The sequence below is a fragment of the Acromyrmex echinatior genome, chromosome 7 (assembly GCF_024713525.1).
Source record: "Acromyrmex echinatior isolate Ae372 chromosome 7, ASM2471352v2, whole genome shotgun sequence".
Lineage (NCBI taxonomy): Eukaryota > Metazoa > Arthropoda > Insecta > Hymenoptera > Formicidae > Acromyrmex > Acromyrmex echinatior.
Window position 1 is genome coordinate 439,280 of NC_141858.1, and position 15,657 is coordinate 454,936.

General features: G+C 34.7%; 1 protein-coding gene across 14 annotated transcripts in view; it reads left to right on the plus strand.

The window, feature by feature from the left end:
- Window positions 1–15,657, plus strand: part of LOC105144004 (prominin-like protein) — a 331,794-nt gene that overhangs the window by 194,229 nt on the left and 121,908 nt on the right. For 12 of the 14 annotated variants that reach the window (XR_015545735.1, XR_015545734.1, XR_015545736.1 and 9 more), the window contains exons 4-6: window positions 14,669–14,790; window positions 14,876–14,899; window positions 15,485–15,496. Coding sequence is in view for 11 of the 14 variants with exons in the window: in XM_011052632.2 (XP_011050934.1) it covers window positions 14,669–14,790; window positions 14,876–14,899; window positions 15,485–15,496 (158 nt within the window). In the remaining 3 variants the exon portion in view is untranslated. The remainder of the gene's footprint in view (window positions 1–14,668; window positions 14,791–14,875; window positions 14,900–15,484; window positions 15,497–15,657) is intronic. The other 2 variants (XM_011052633.2, XM_011052634.2) reach the window with 2 other exon arrangements.

Genomic DNA, 15,657 nt, shown 5'->3' on the forward strand with positions numbered 1-15,657 from the left:
ATAATTTTCTTGCTAGTATCAGAGACTCCGATTTGCTCAATGTTTAATGAGTCGCTCTTCTGTCAATTACGACAACGGGGGATGGATAGTTTGCGTCTCATTATTTTATTTTGTTTCGTCCCATTTTCATTTCAATTTTATTTCCATTTCATTTTCTATCAATTTGTAAATATCGCACAAATTTGCTTTGTATCTTATCTCATCTCATCTTATCTTATCTCATTTCAATTCATTCTAGTTTTATATATCTTCTATAAATTTATCACATAACTCTATTTCAGTTTTAAATTTGCATTATCTTTTCATCTTTCTTTTCTTAGTTTCAACATCATGCCGGTCATACTTGCGAACAATCACTTCTCATGTTCATAACTTTGTACTTTAGTCATAATTCTTGTATTTTTGTAATTCTAGCAATATCAGTAATTTTTATAATATATACCTTTGTAATATTTGTATTTGTAATTTGTAATGTCATTTTAATTTTAGTAATTTGTAATTTGTAATGCTGCCATGACATTCTACGTTTTCGTTATGAATACTCTGTCACAAATTCTTTGTTACAATTATACTGTTAATATATATTCAAAATTACATTTTCTTTTATGTTCTTAGAGGGCTCTAGAATATTAATAAATGCTTTATCTATTTGTTTATATATTCTGTCTCTCCTTCCCCTCCCCCTCCCTCGCTAATCTCTCCCTCCTTCTCTACTTTGCTTCTTTCCTCCTCTTGCTTCATCTTCAGAAAGATTTCCTTTCACGTGCAACAATGACGCCACTTTTTCGTTCCAACTTGTCGCTAACTCAACAATCGCTAATTCCTTCTCACCCTCCTCATCTTCCTTCCCTCTCTCCCCCTCCCGAGATGAATGCTTTGTTTTCAGCAGTCTCCAAGATATTTTCAATCGCCTTTAAAAGGCGATCTCTTTTTTCTTTTTAATTATGCATCAATGCATATCAGCATTTTGCGATCCCTTGTGTAAGAAGATCCCTTACTTAGGGATTAATAGCCCTAATCTTCTTTCCAATTCCAAACAATTAAGTAACAATATGCACAACTCCCACCCCTCAAATTCGCTGGACAGTGCAAGCTCCTATACGTTTTGTTTTTAATTCACACACTCGTATCAGACTCCCCACAAGAAGTAAGAGCGGCAAGACTCTAGACATTGTCTCGTAGAATTGTCTCGGTAAATTTACGGGGTAAAGTCTCGCTAATTCTGCTCGCAATATGATGTGTGTTCAAGAAACTCTTCTTTGAAGAAACCGAAAATAAGCTCTTTCATCTCAATCATTACCATCTCTGCCGGAAATTCTAAATAAAAACCAATAAATCCATGTACGAGATTTATCGAGAAATTATTGACATATGTTTGGTTGTATTTGCATCGAAAAATTTCTATTATAAAATCTTACACATTTCTATCGGCATCAACTGTAAATTGAATATAGTCGCGAATGCTGACCGATAATTTTTCCAAATTTATCGTAATCAATCGGATGTATGTGCTTTTCCATGCAATGCAAAATTCATACGTACTTATATACACTTACACGCAACATTTAATATTCCATTGTACCTACAATTTCCAACAAAAAATTAATCAGGTTCTGTTCGCATATACAGAATACTCGTATACATGATATACATGGTAATACTGGTATACATTCGTATTTGCAAATATAGGATATATCGGTCTGTGTTTGCGTTGCGTGGTCGTCACTAAGTACTGGAATCTATTCGCAGTGTACGATTGTTTCTATCCGTATGAATTTGCGTTACATCATAATTTATACGCATTTGCAAACAGCCGATATATGAGCATGAAAATGTAATGTATAGCGAATAATCGTCATACGTTTCTATGCGCATTGTCGTGTATAAAATTTGCCCGCAATGGTATACTTTAAAATATTGCGGATTGTAATTGTCTGTGGATGCAAGATTTATTGGTTTCTATTAGGCGACGTTGTTACTGAAATCTAGCCGCAGTTTACAATCATGTTTCTGTCTGTACCAACATGTATTAGCGCTTTATTGTTATATTTATACGTATTTGCATCTTCGTTAATAATGATACGTGAACTACTTGATGAGATTCAGAAAGGGCAAAACCTCTGAAGTCGGCTAAGATGAACTAAAGCACTTTAGCAGAGTAGCAGTTGGCACACGTACGTGACTGGGATGCTGTTCTCGAGCTTATTGCTCTTAAAAATTTCCATTAGAAACAATCAGAAACAATCAGAAACAATTTGATAGAACTTCTAACGAATTTTAACAGATATCCGCTGTTTGAAGAGAATATTCAATTTTTATACGTTTCTGTAAGCAACTATTATATTTACAAATGCAGACAGAAAATGTAATTGTATTTAATGGAGCGTCAGCGTATTAGCAGGTACAAGTTTTTGCAGTAAAAAAACTTACCTATTTCAATCTGTATGTATAGAATGCAATCTGTATGCATTGGATGCTGATGATATTTATCCGCAATTACGAATGCCGTATCTATCTGCATCTGTGTGCAATATATAGGAATTTGTGCAACTACAATTATGATTCCTGTCTAATTTTTGTCTGAATTGTATATGCATTGGATGCTGACGATATCTATCCGTAATTAGAGATACCGGGTTCATCTGTATCTATTATAGGTCAACATACAGGTGCAGATGAATACGGTATCTGTAATTACACAAATAAATACCGTCAGCATCTGATGTATATATGTGCGAGAATGCACCGCGCGGAAAGATTCGAGTGAGAGAACGGCACACGGTTGATATGATACACGACAGTAAAGAGAACTCCGTTTCTTTGTAATTTAACAAAAGAATTTTCTTTAATATGCACAGTTACAAATTCAAAAAATATAATTAATTAAATATTAGATTAACAGAATATTAAATGCGGTCACCTTTTCCAAATATAATTTGGAATCACGGTAATGGAAAATCTCGGCGATTTCTCGGCTCGTCTCGAAAAGATTCGTTTTGTAGCGGTTTCCACTAAGCGGTAGCACGGCGATTTTACGAAGCGATATAGTAGCGAGATTATGACTCTAAGAACTCTAAGAACTTTTGGACTCTAAGAAGGAGGACGGCGAGATCGAAGCATTTATTGCTTTCGGCCTGAGCTTTCTTTTTTGGGAAAAATCCAATAAAATTTTGCCACAATCGTAATTATTGCGTGGCATTAGGTGTACAAAATTGATTGGCGCTTTGGATTCTTTTCTAATGACGTTCAACGTAACAGTCATGCGCGACAGAAAATCCGTGCGTGGGATTGGTGACAGCGCGTGACGTATTCGTCGGAACGCGGCGCTCGCGTGCGCGAATTGAATTGTTCTAGAACTTTCGAGTGTCCGTTACCGGTAACGACAACTTGTTTGCGTGTAACGAATTGTTTTAAAAGAACAAAGAACGACGAATCGCTTGCTTTTCTTTCGAATTACCGATCTCAAACAATATACAATCCAGACAGAAACAGAAATCTTATCCGTGGGAGAATTCTATATATAGATCAACATTGCGTATAAATGTAAATGACTATGGTATTTGCAATTACGGACTGATGATCATCTGATCATCTGATACATACAAGTTACAGACCAAAGCAGATAAGTTTTTCTTACGCAAAGCTTATAGATGCTAATACGTTGATATATCTCCATTAGATTACAACCTACAAGAATCCGCTGTGTGTAATACGTGGTGTTGCCAAGAGAGGGACATGTTTCTTGTAGAAAGAAAACGCCACGAAGTTTTATAAAATGTCTTACACAAATCAGACTATTCATATTCTAGCAGCTTTTTTAACTACTTTTATACGAATCTATTAGGAATTTTCATCAAGTAGTAAAGTTTACTCTGATAAAAATTTCAGACAGATCCATATTTAAAAAAATGTAGCCGTTTTTAATAGGTTGAATATGTGCCTTTGAAATCGTAATTTCTAAATGCAGATATATTTTGTATCCGTGTGTATTCGCAGATGCGGATAAATATTAAATGCGAATATGCTCGTATCTGCGTGCATTTGTGTATTCGTTTCTAGTAGGCTAAATATGTGCTTTTGAAATGGTAATTCCTCATAAATGCGGATATTTATATACGTATATGATTATAAATGCCGATATATTTTGTATCGACTCGTATCTGCATTTGCGGATCTGAATGTTCACTGCACTTATTATTACGACTTTAAAAGCACATATTCAGTCTACTAAAAAATGAATGTTTTTTTTTTATTCGGATCTATTAGGAATTTCCGATAGAGATGTCATTAGGAAAGACATATTAGACGATAAGGGAGAGTATATTATTATTAACGAACATATACGTTTCACGACCATGGATCTGCGAGACTACTGCCATCATTTAATGGAACTGACAAGAATTGTTATTGAAGTCGACAATTAATCCTATGTTATTAACATATACAAACATCCTGAGTTCCACAACCTTTCAGCGTATTTTAGAACTTTTAAACTCCTATTATGTAGCCCTTATAGGAGATTTCAACGCTCATCACATCTCATGGGGTTGCGGATATTCTGACTCCACAGGCAACTCGCTAATCAAAACTGCCAATCACTTCAATTTAATTAATATCAGGAACAAATTTCCTACGCTACCTTCTGACTTCCAACCTTCAGTTATAGATCTCGCCTGGGCATCTCCTAACTTAGCGTCCTCTTGTTTCCCAGAAATATATGGGGAAGTGATCACTTCTCAATCACCTTCAGGATTGATAGCTCGTACAAGCAAAAAAGCAAGTTTTTTTTTGTACAAAATTAAGCTTGATAAAGCTCAAAAAGCTCTCCTTTTTAACTATCTTGTTTCGCTCCCTGTTAGCAACCTAGAAGAGAGTCCACTCTCGGAAGCAGAGCTATATGATCAATGAACATCTTGAACATATGAAATTAACATCTTCAAAAGTGGTATTTACAATCTAAGGTCTCCTTCAAGGCTCAGCCTCCCCATCTACTCCTATTCGAGCCTGGAGATCTCTATTGTTTACAAATTCCTATGTCTTGGATAGAGCTAACAAAACATAATCATATGATTTTATATAAATCTTTTTTAATTGTACACTTTATTTGCAACTGTAATGAAAGCATCTGATTTCTAGCAATAGACTTATCTATAATATTTTTAATTTATTTAAATCGTTTTCTATGTGTTTAACATATTCAATAATTACACATTTCGGAGAGAAAGACAAAATCCTTCTCCTAATTACAATAAACATTGGACTTCCATCAATATATTGTGATTCGTTAAATTAATGAATCATTTATCATTTGGAGTTGAAAAATCAAATGTCATTTTATCAAAGTCATAAGAGTTTATATTAATTTCATAACTTTGACTCTGTTTTAGTAATCGGTTTTTCAAATGAGAATTTATTATAGTTATTAAGTATTTATTAATTATGTAGTACAAGGGACTACCTCCAATGACTTTGACCTTGACATGTCGTTGGCGAAATTTGACCTTTTTGCAATAATTACCACACAATTTCTCTCCTTTAAAACACAAATTTTTTGCTTTTAAAAATACAAATTCTTTGTTTTAAAAACATAAATTCTCTGCTCTAAAAACACAAAAGTTATATAAGAAATATAAAAAAATATTTTGCGTTGCAGGGAATTTGTTTCATCGGAGCACAATTGTGTCCAAAAGTTAAGTTTTATTGATAAACTTTTTTGTTAATAACTTTTTACCGAATAATAAGACCGCCTAAAACTTACAGTATATAATTTCATCCTTTAAGAAAATGGAAAATTTAATTTTAACACTAAAAAAAATCGTAAACATTAAGTTCGGAAAATGTGCTTTTTTAATTAAAAAATCATAATTTTTAAAATTTATAATATTTTCAAATACAGTTTTAGCCTAATATTCTTGAAATTATGTACTTTAAAAAAAAATAATATAGTTACGCGTTTCTTGTACACAGATCTTGCGGATGATGGAAAACAGAAGAATCGATCATTAATCCATCGTACTGTCTAATATTTCCGCAAGACTGGAAATGTTAATCTGACTATTTGGGGGAGGGGGGGGGGGCGAATAACTGATCGCATCAAAAAACTTATTAATAATATTAAACACCAAATCGAGCATAATTCAAGCCGTTTTCAAAGAAAATTGGCCAAGATCTGCGCGTATTGATGGAGACCATGAATTACATTATCCGACAGGATCTGGGTATGAAAGTCTGTAAACATCAACGAATTCATAGTCTTAGTGAGCTTCAAATCAAGAAAATGAAGAATTTGTTAAAACAATTCGCCGATTCAACAATTTTATTCTCTGACGAAAAAATGTTTCTCGTGCAGCAGCCCTACAATTTCCAAAATGGTCGTGTTTATTCTATGTCATTGAATAACATCAATTCAAAAGCTCTAATCGTTCCCCAGTTTTAAAATGTTCAAGGAATGATAGTTTGAGTCTCTAAAAAAGGTCGTTTATTGTTCAAATTAGTTGAAATAAAGGTCAAGATCGACACCGATTGTTACATTCGCGAAATTCTGGAAGGACACGTCCTTAAATTTACTCTAAGTCTTTGGGGATGACTCTCTTCCAGTAAGATTCAGCCCTTGCTCATGCTTCGAAGAAAACACAATGTGGTGTAAAAAAAATTTGCAACGTTCATTGAAAAAGAATTTTAATCTTTCTCTTTTCTGGATCTCAATCCTTTGGAGTACTCAGTGAGCTCTATACATACTACAGTGAGCCTTTTCTATGTTAACTGTTTTGAAAGTCGGCTGACTGTGCAAGAATGACAGCCATGCGTGTTGGATATCTCTACTTTACTTTAGTACCATTACCGTCGCTAAAAACATCAACCTCAGTTGCGCCTGCGAGATTGTCAGATCTATGTGTTTGTTATATTTAAAAAAAATAAAAATGGGATTATTGCTTTTTTAATAACTAAAAAAGTATTTGGGTAAAAAAGGCAATATTATTTTTCATAGGTAAATACAATATAATTAAAATTAATTTAAAATGTGTACGTATACTGCGATATACTTATTATGGCGCTAGTTGGTTAGTACGTCGAATACGTGTTCAGAATACGCAGTTGACCGTCACCTTCGGCCTCTATTACTGTTCAAGTGCGCCTGAAGATTGGAGTGCGAATGATGAGATCATATATATAACTATACACAATTTATATGTAATTTATATATATATATATATATATATATATATATTTATATATATGTATATATATTTATATATATGTATATATATATGTGTTATACTGTGATGATAGTTTATGGTAGCTCCGAAAAGAGCCGTTTGATTATAATTTGTGGTGGTTCTAAAAAAAGCTGTTTGGTAAGAGCTCGCGGTAATGAAGTAGGATTCTCGACTGCCTTAATAGCTATGATAATGGGACCTCTGGACTCTTTAGCCTTTATTGCTACTGCCGGCTCGAGCTGCGCCTTCACTATTGCCACTACTGTTAAACAGTGCTGCGCCCCTGCTACTGTTACTAGTAGGCTAAACTGAGCTTCCGCTGCTGCTGAGCCGTGCTGCTGCTGCTAGGCCAAGTAATGCTGCGCCCTCATTGATGCTGCCACTGAAAATAGTGCGTCTCCACTAATGCTGCCGCTGAGTTTTGTTGTACCTCTGCTGCTAATGCACACCGTGGCCAGCGGTGGCCAACCTCATTGAGAGAGTCAGCTTGGCAGTCAAGATTATTACTCTGCGATGTATCCCGGGAAATCACTCTGAGCGACTCAATTTCGTCTCAGTGGGCCTTATCCATCCGGCGAATCTAAATTGCAAGTATTTGGTTGTAGCGATTCTCTGGTGGCTGAGTCGCAGTATTCGCTATTCGCGATCCGTGAGCGCTCGCGAGAAACTTGGCCCCACGTATTCTCGAGAAAATCGGCATGTGCAAGGTTCTGTTTTGCAAGCAATCGTAGAACGGATTGTCTGTGGTGCTGGCGCTTATAGTCGCCACACTTACATTATCTCATTGTCAGATAAGCAAGCCTTTGGAGATAAGATAGCAGAGTATTTATACTATCAATGATAACAACAAAAAAATAATTTACCATATTACCAATAATTTTTTTATTTTTTTTTAAGTATCATCAAAGATATACTCTAGTATATCGCAATATAAGTATACATTTTAAATTAATTTTAATTATATTGGATGTTTGAATAAGTTTCCGCTGTTTTTTTAAATAAAATAATTACCTATGTTTTATGAGAAACAAAATAGTTTATTCAAAGTAATGCCCATCGTCAATTATCACCTTTTCCCACTTTTCATGCAATAATTAGATTCCGTGATAAAAAAATTCTGGTTCTTTTGAAGTGATTCAGTGTTGAAGCCAATTTTTTATATCTTTATACGAAGTGAAGTACTCAGCAAGGTCATGCTGCATGGATTGAAACAAATGGAAATCTGAAGGAGTCAGGTCTGAGGAATATGGCATCCCAGCTTAAAAATGAATTTTTCTCTGAGCGCTTTATCAAAAGACATGCGTTTAATCATGTTAAGACATATATAACGAGCTTTTACTTCTTATATCGTATTCCTGATGACTATCACTTGAAAATGAAGAGTCTTTGACTGAGTTTTACATAAGATACAGGATCTTTACCATATGATATACTTGATTTACAATTTTGAGAGAGTTTATATGTACTGAAGAAGGACCCGTAGTCTCAAAGTCGTAGTCTTGTTAGTATTGATAAATACAGAAAAAATATATTATTTGTAAGTTCTTTTTTGCTCGACTACTGACCATTATATTACATTATTTGCTCCGTTAAGATTGTTCGAAATCCTCGCGGTCGAGCTTGAGGTCGTGCCATGTTTATTGCAATACAAAAACTATCTTCTTATTTTGGTGATCAAATTATTTAATTATCACTTATGTGATAGCGTAAGAACTACGTTCTACTATTACTCTTTTATGAACTCGTACTGCCGAGAACTTTCTCTATTCACTGTCGTGCTATCGAAAACTTGATAAGAAAACATTGTGATGCTACTTTGATGCTTTTCTATCGCATATCAATGCTACGATTTTAGCGAACGTGTATGAATCTTGTAGATTGATAGAATATATTTGTCATTTCTTGTTATTAATTTCTGTGTCATTTATTGGAATCGTCCTCTATTCGTTCTCCAAAATATCTTCCGTTCCCAGTCACGAACCGTCCCCTCTATCATTATCGGAGCTGAATAATCAGTTATCAGAGCTATCAGCAATTCTTTCTAGTATATAGCGAATTCTAGTGAATGTGTTTGTAGTGGTGTGGCAACTAGCCGTCACTATCGGCCTCTACTGCCCGTTAAGAGCTAGGAGTAGGTTTGCAGTAAAGAGATGTTGCTAGGCTAAATGACTGGTCTTGGTGTATCCGATTAACTATGATATATTTATAGTCTATGTATAATGTGTTAAAGAATATGTTGGCCCTGAAAAAGACTGTTTGTGTGTAGTTTGTGGTGGCCCTGAAAAGGGCCGTTTGTATGTGGTAAACTACCGCGATAGGCATCCGCGGTATTGGATCCACGGTTCACAGTGCGTTCACTTCGTGGGACTTCAACAGTCGTTGCTGTTTTGGTCCTTTCCAGAGTAGAGGTTCTCGGACATGGCAAATCTTACCTTCCTCCGCAAGATTGGCGGCGTCCTTGGCGGTGTATATGACAACTCCACGGTGCGAAGTCTTGGTGGTTCCTTTTACCTCGTTCGTGATTTGTGTTCACGTTGTTGCCTTTGATAGTGTTGTCGTCATCGAAAAGACTGCGACAGGTAGCGTCGCTGGCACAAAAAGGTAGCTCGGTGATGTGTTCCTGCGCTGCCTACTGTCACACATGCTGAACAGGTAATGTGGAAACCTCGTTAGTCGTTGTGGCGCGATCTCCAGTGGCAGCAGCCTCCATCTTACTGGCGATGATGAGCGCAGTGTTGCCGGTACCGGGATTAGTCTCCGCCTATCGAATCGAGCTGCACTTCCTCTGCCGCGATGCGTGGCCGCCCCTCTGCCTCTATTGGATCCAGCTCCTCCACTGACTGCACCGCTTTTCCGATGGCCTGTAATGGAACGCTTTCACTGAACTGCTGGGCTTGTGATGGAGCACTTCCACTGGATTGCTGGGGCCTGACCCATCACTCCGCCATCGCTCTGCGGTGCTACACCTTCGCCAGTAGTTAGCCATGCTGCTCCTGTGCCGGTCGACACCCTTGCTGATCTCGATGATCGAGGCAGCTTTGCAGTGATTTAGGATATCATTTAGTGTCTCTAGGAATCGCCTTGAGCAATTTAATTCCGCCTCGGCGAGGTCTTATATCTCCCGCCGAATGAATCTATAACGCGGTTATCGCGTCAGCTCTCTAAAGCTAAGTCGCGGTCCTCGACCACTCGCGAGAAAGTTGGCGCGTGCCGGATTCTGTACTGTAAGCGCCTATATACTGAGTTGCCTGTGATGCTGTGACGCTTGCAGCCGTCACATAATATATTTGGGGTAAAATTTCGGTTATTTTCACGAAAGAATGGCACTCATTCGTGCCTGGCGCAATGCCAACTGCACGATATTGCGAGAACTGTGTAAATGTCGAAATATTTTCTGTTATTGGGAGTACAAATTAGTTCGGTCCGTTTTTTTGTGTTCAAAAATGCATTTATTTCAAAACAAAATGAATGAACAGATTAATTAAAGTATTATCCATCGCTACTACTTTTTCCCATCCTTAGACAATTTTCGAATTCCATCTTGAAAAAATGACTCGTCTTTGGAAGCGATCCAATTTTGGAGCCAATTTTCGATTTCTGCGAAAGAAATGAACTAGTGACTTGTCAAATCGTGCTGCATCCTTCGGAACAATCAATAATCAGAAGGAGCAATGTCCGGAGAATACGGCGGATGCGGTAAAACATCCCATTTGAACGTTTCCAAATATTTTTTTACGACTTTTGCGACATGAGGCCGAGCGTTGTCATGAAGAAAAATAACTTTATCATGTCTTTGCTCGCGTATTCCGGTCATTTTTCTCGCAATGCACGGCTCAAACGAATCAAGTAGCCGATACCGATCACCTGTAATGGAATCGCCAGGTTTTAGCAATTCATAGTAAACAACACCTTTTTGGTTCCACCAGATACAGATATGATCTTCGAACCATGAATGTTCGGCTTTGATATTGATGTTGAGGTCGATGGCAACGATTGATCGGGCTTAGCGTAGTATTTTTTCTTCTTGGGGTTATCGTAGAATATCCACTTCTCATCTCCAGTCACAATCCGATGCTTTTCTTTGTTGTCTTTGAATCAGCTGTTCGCAAGTAAAAAATCGCCTTTCAACGTCTCTCGGTTTCAGTTCATAAGGCACCCAATTTCCTTGTTTTTGAATTATTCCCATGGCTCTCAATCGTGCAGAAACGGCTTGTTGAATTACTCCCAATGATTCTGCAAGCTCCTCTTGCGTTTGACTCTGATCTTCTTCGAGTAATGCCTCTAATTCTTTGTCTTCGAATTTTTTTAGCTGTCCAGAACGAGGCTTGTCTTCAACGCTGAAATCTCCATCCTTGAAATGTCGAAACCATTCCCTACATGATTTATCAGTGTCACCATAAACAAATGCTGCTTGGTTAACACAAAATTCGACATTTCAAACACAGTAAAAATCAAGGTTTTTGTATGAAACTCAAAGCGATATAAACTGAATATTATCAGCAGATGTCTAACCTCTTTGAAAATGCTAAAATCAGCTGTCACTATGAATCATTCACAACAGCCGGAGTCATCTTTTGGAAAACGGACCGAATTTGTACTCCCAATAATTTTGAATTTAGAATAAGTTATTAGTGAAAACTTTAAAGAATATTAATCGCGAACGCACAACGAAATTGAACCACACTTGTGAGTGCGATCGTATATGTTAACTCTTGTATATGTTAAAGGATTTAAAAAACATGAATGGCTGGCGAATATATTCAATAGCAATGATTTGATTACTGAGACTCTAGATACTGATTGCGAAGATATAGAATCTTTGAATAATCTAGATGTTAAGAATTGTGTTACAGAATATAATTTAAAATATATACAAATTGGTGGTCGTAACATCTAAAAGAAATGTCAATTTCAATTTTAAGAAATAAAATATAAGATTTTCTGAATACGTTTTAATTTCTTTTCCCTTTTTACGTAATTGAGGGACTGGATTCTACAATATAAGGAAAGATGCGTAGATTTCGCAGAATAAGTATTGTTTGCAGGACTAATTTTGGATATCGCTCTAATTTCGATTTTGACGGTTGATTCTTATAGAAAATTTTATAGCGCATCTTTTTTATGTTTAACCCAAATTTGTGTATAAATACATTATCGAATATTAAAACGCAATATTCTTAAGAACCCAAAATATGTTTCAACTTTTTAATTGTTTACGATTACAAAATAAGAATTAGAACATCAATAAAAATTGTCAATAAAAATTCATCACAATAGCGTATTCCTATGCAGCAAATATAATAAGATAACTGATGTATTCCTTATCTTTATTATTTGAGGAAAAAACAATCGAGAAAAATGAAGGTATAATGATTTATTTACAACATATGATGCACTCTATAGACGTACTATCTCCGTTTTGTGAAGGCGAACGGTTCAGGATTTTCACATTGTGTGCTACGTAATCGAATCGACACATAAATCGTCATTATTTTAAACCTTAATGTTTAAAAAGCTAAAACTTTCCAAAAAATTCCTTCACTAATAAATAAAATTGTAATATATGTAAAAAGTTGACAATTTGAAAATTCGTGACAACTTTTATGATCGAATTCGAGAGGAATATTTTAAAAAATACGGCATTCGGCTGAGAAATTTTGAAAACTTTTTATTTCGGAAAACATGTTGAAGTTTATTCTATGAAAGTTTCAAAGAAAAATATAATATTTATATTTGACTGAGATATGGCGAGTTGAATATAAAAATATGATTTTATTTTACGAATTACTTTTTTTGTTTACAACTTGAAAATAAAAAAGTTATCAATTTGATTAAAACACAAAAAAGATACGCTATAAAATTCTTTACAAGAATCGTCAAAATCGAAATTAAAGCGATGTCCAAAATTAACTCTGCTGACAATATTTATACTGCGAAATCCATGCGTATCCCTTATAGAATTCAGTCCTTCAATTAAGAATTTATCATTAATGATAGCTCAATAAAAATACGATATGGTTCAATAAGTATGTTCGATAGCTATTCAATAATAGTTTAATAATAGTTCGATAATTAAGAGCGTTCATGTTGTTACATTTGGTTATTTGTAGTATATTGTTTAAAATTATTATAATTAGTTGCTAAATATCCTATTCAGAGGTGTCCCCTCCAATGATCTTGATCTTGATATATACTGTCAAGATCATGATCTAGAGTAACTTCCAAGGTTTTAGTTATCGCTCGTTAAAAGATTATTAAGATGGAAAATTTGAAAAATAATATCTTTTATAAAACTACTACACTATATAGAACAAAAATTTTCTGTTTTAAAATATATTTTACGACTGTCCATGCGAAGCGACTCTCATCTCATCTTTCCCCCTACTTAGGGACGCACGACTTCCACGCGAAACGACTCCCACCTCTCCCCTGTTGAGGGGCATACGGTTTTATGCGAAGCGACTTTCACGCTTCGCGTAAAAAATCATTACGTAAGCAAGCATTATAGAATAATTTATAATATTATATATAGGTGAAAGAAAACGTTATTTTTCAAACTTTTTTGTTAATTTTTAACGAATAACGGTTACAATTTGTGGGAAGTTACTCATGACTTTGACCTTAACATATGACAACATATGTCAAGGTCAAAGTCATTGGTTTCCCTAAATGGGATATTTACCGCTAAATTAAAATAATTGCTAAGTCATAACATCAAAAAAAAAAATCGTACAATATCATATTTATTTAATAAAATCGCGTAAAAAGAAAAGATAACGTAGAAAATACAACGGAAAGAAGAGAGAGATGCGAATAAGATGAGAAGTATAAGATTGCAACGGGTGAGAGAGAGAAAGGACGAGATAAAAAGAAGACGCAACCGGTAGGAGAGAGAAAGAACAAAAACTTCTTTCTCCTCTATCACTCCGTGACGTGCTTTCCCTTTGTCCCTCGGACCCAGCGTTTGTGATTAGTCTGTGATGCACTTCCTCTTCCCTGACCCCGTACACAATGTATACATACCGCATATACATATAGTCATTAACACATAGTGGTCCTCCTTGCTTTCCTACTAAATACAATTTGTAAAGAAAAATGAATGTCTTTGCATAGTAATATTTAAGTATAATGATTGACTATTTTGATTTAATTAAAATTTTTTACGAAATAAATTTAATTTTACACAGTCTTTAAATTTTCCTATAACTCCGTATTTTTTAAAGATATGTACACTAGTGTGTGATAATACATGTGTGATAACTAACTACTCAGTTGAATAAAAGTATCAACTATGTTATCATAGTTATTTCATATTGATTATATTTGCATAGCTATTATTTTTTAAATGTACAAAGATATATTACATTTAATAAATAAGTAAACTATTCTTATATAACAAGCATTTTATCAAAGAATATCAAAATGAGCGAAATATAAAATTACTTTTTTAGTTGTCCGTGGTGTTAAGAAAAATCTTCTTCACACGCTGGCTGCGTGTACGACTGACAAGTGCCAACGAGTTCTGCACGATTACAAAGTGAATCAAATGTCAGTACAGGTGGACTTCGATAAGGTAAGCAGACTCAAGTCATTTCTTATCGTAAATATTACCTTAACTAATTACAGTTAATTACGAGCGTTTCTTTGTTTACACGCAGTACATGGACCGTTACTTTCCAAAGGTATGATTTTACAATAAAAAGAAACCTTTTGCAATGTAATGAAATTTAATAAAAAAATGCTTTTGGACCTCGATTTATAAAAGAATATTTGAAGAGAAAATGAGATTTTTTAGCAACCTCGACATCACTGATTTTAAGGAAATATTATCTCGAGGTCTCTAAGTGCATTGAAAACAGTGATTGTTAATGTATTGAAACGGTAGATTTGTATAAAGCTTGCCTCGGTTTTCGTTTGCTCATAATAAGGCTTCTTAAAATAAAATCACTAATGTCTCGAATCTTATCGAAGCGATTAAATCTAATAATCTTTTTCGCCCCACCATTTTTATATTATTAGTATTAAATATTTAGATTAATTAATCACAAAAGAATTAAAATAATGCATGACATATCAATGCAATTAATTCGTAAATTCAGATATATTTTAACATATTGTAGGCCAATGCAATTATTGCTTTAATGTAATTTATTGCAAAATATCTTTTTAATATCGAATATTGTAGTTACTGATACATCATGTGATCATTAGTGTACGAAGGACAGATACTGTATAAATTTATTTGATTCCATGCTTGCCACAAATAGCTTCTAGCATCTGTAAGTTGTAAAGCAAAAGCATGCAGTTTTCTTATTCTTGTATATCGTTTTACATATTGTAAATATATTTATTTTCATTAATCGATTACTTTTGCAAAATATTATAATTTGCACGAGTAAAAATATTTGCTAGATATATGTATACATTAAGTATGTTAAAT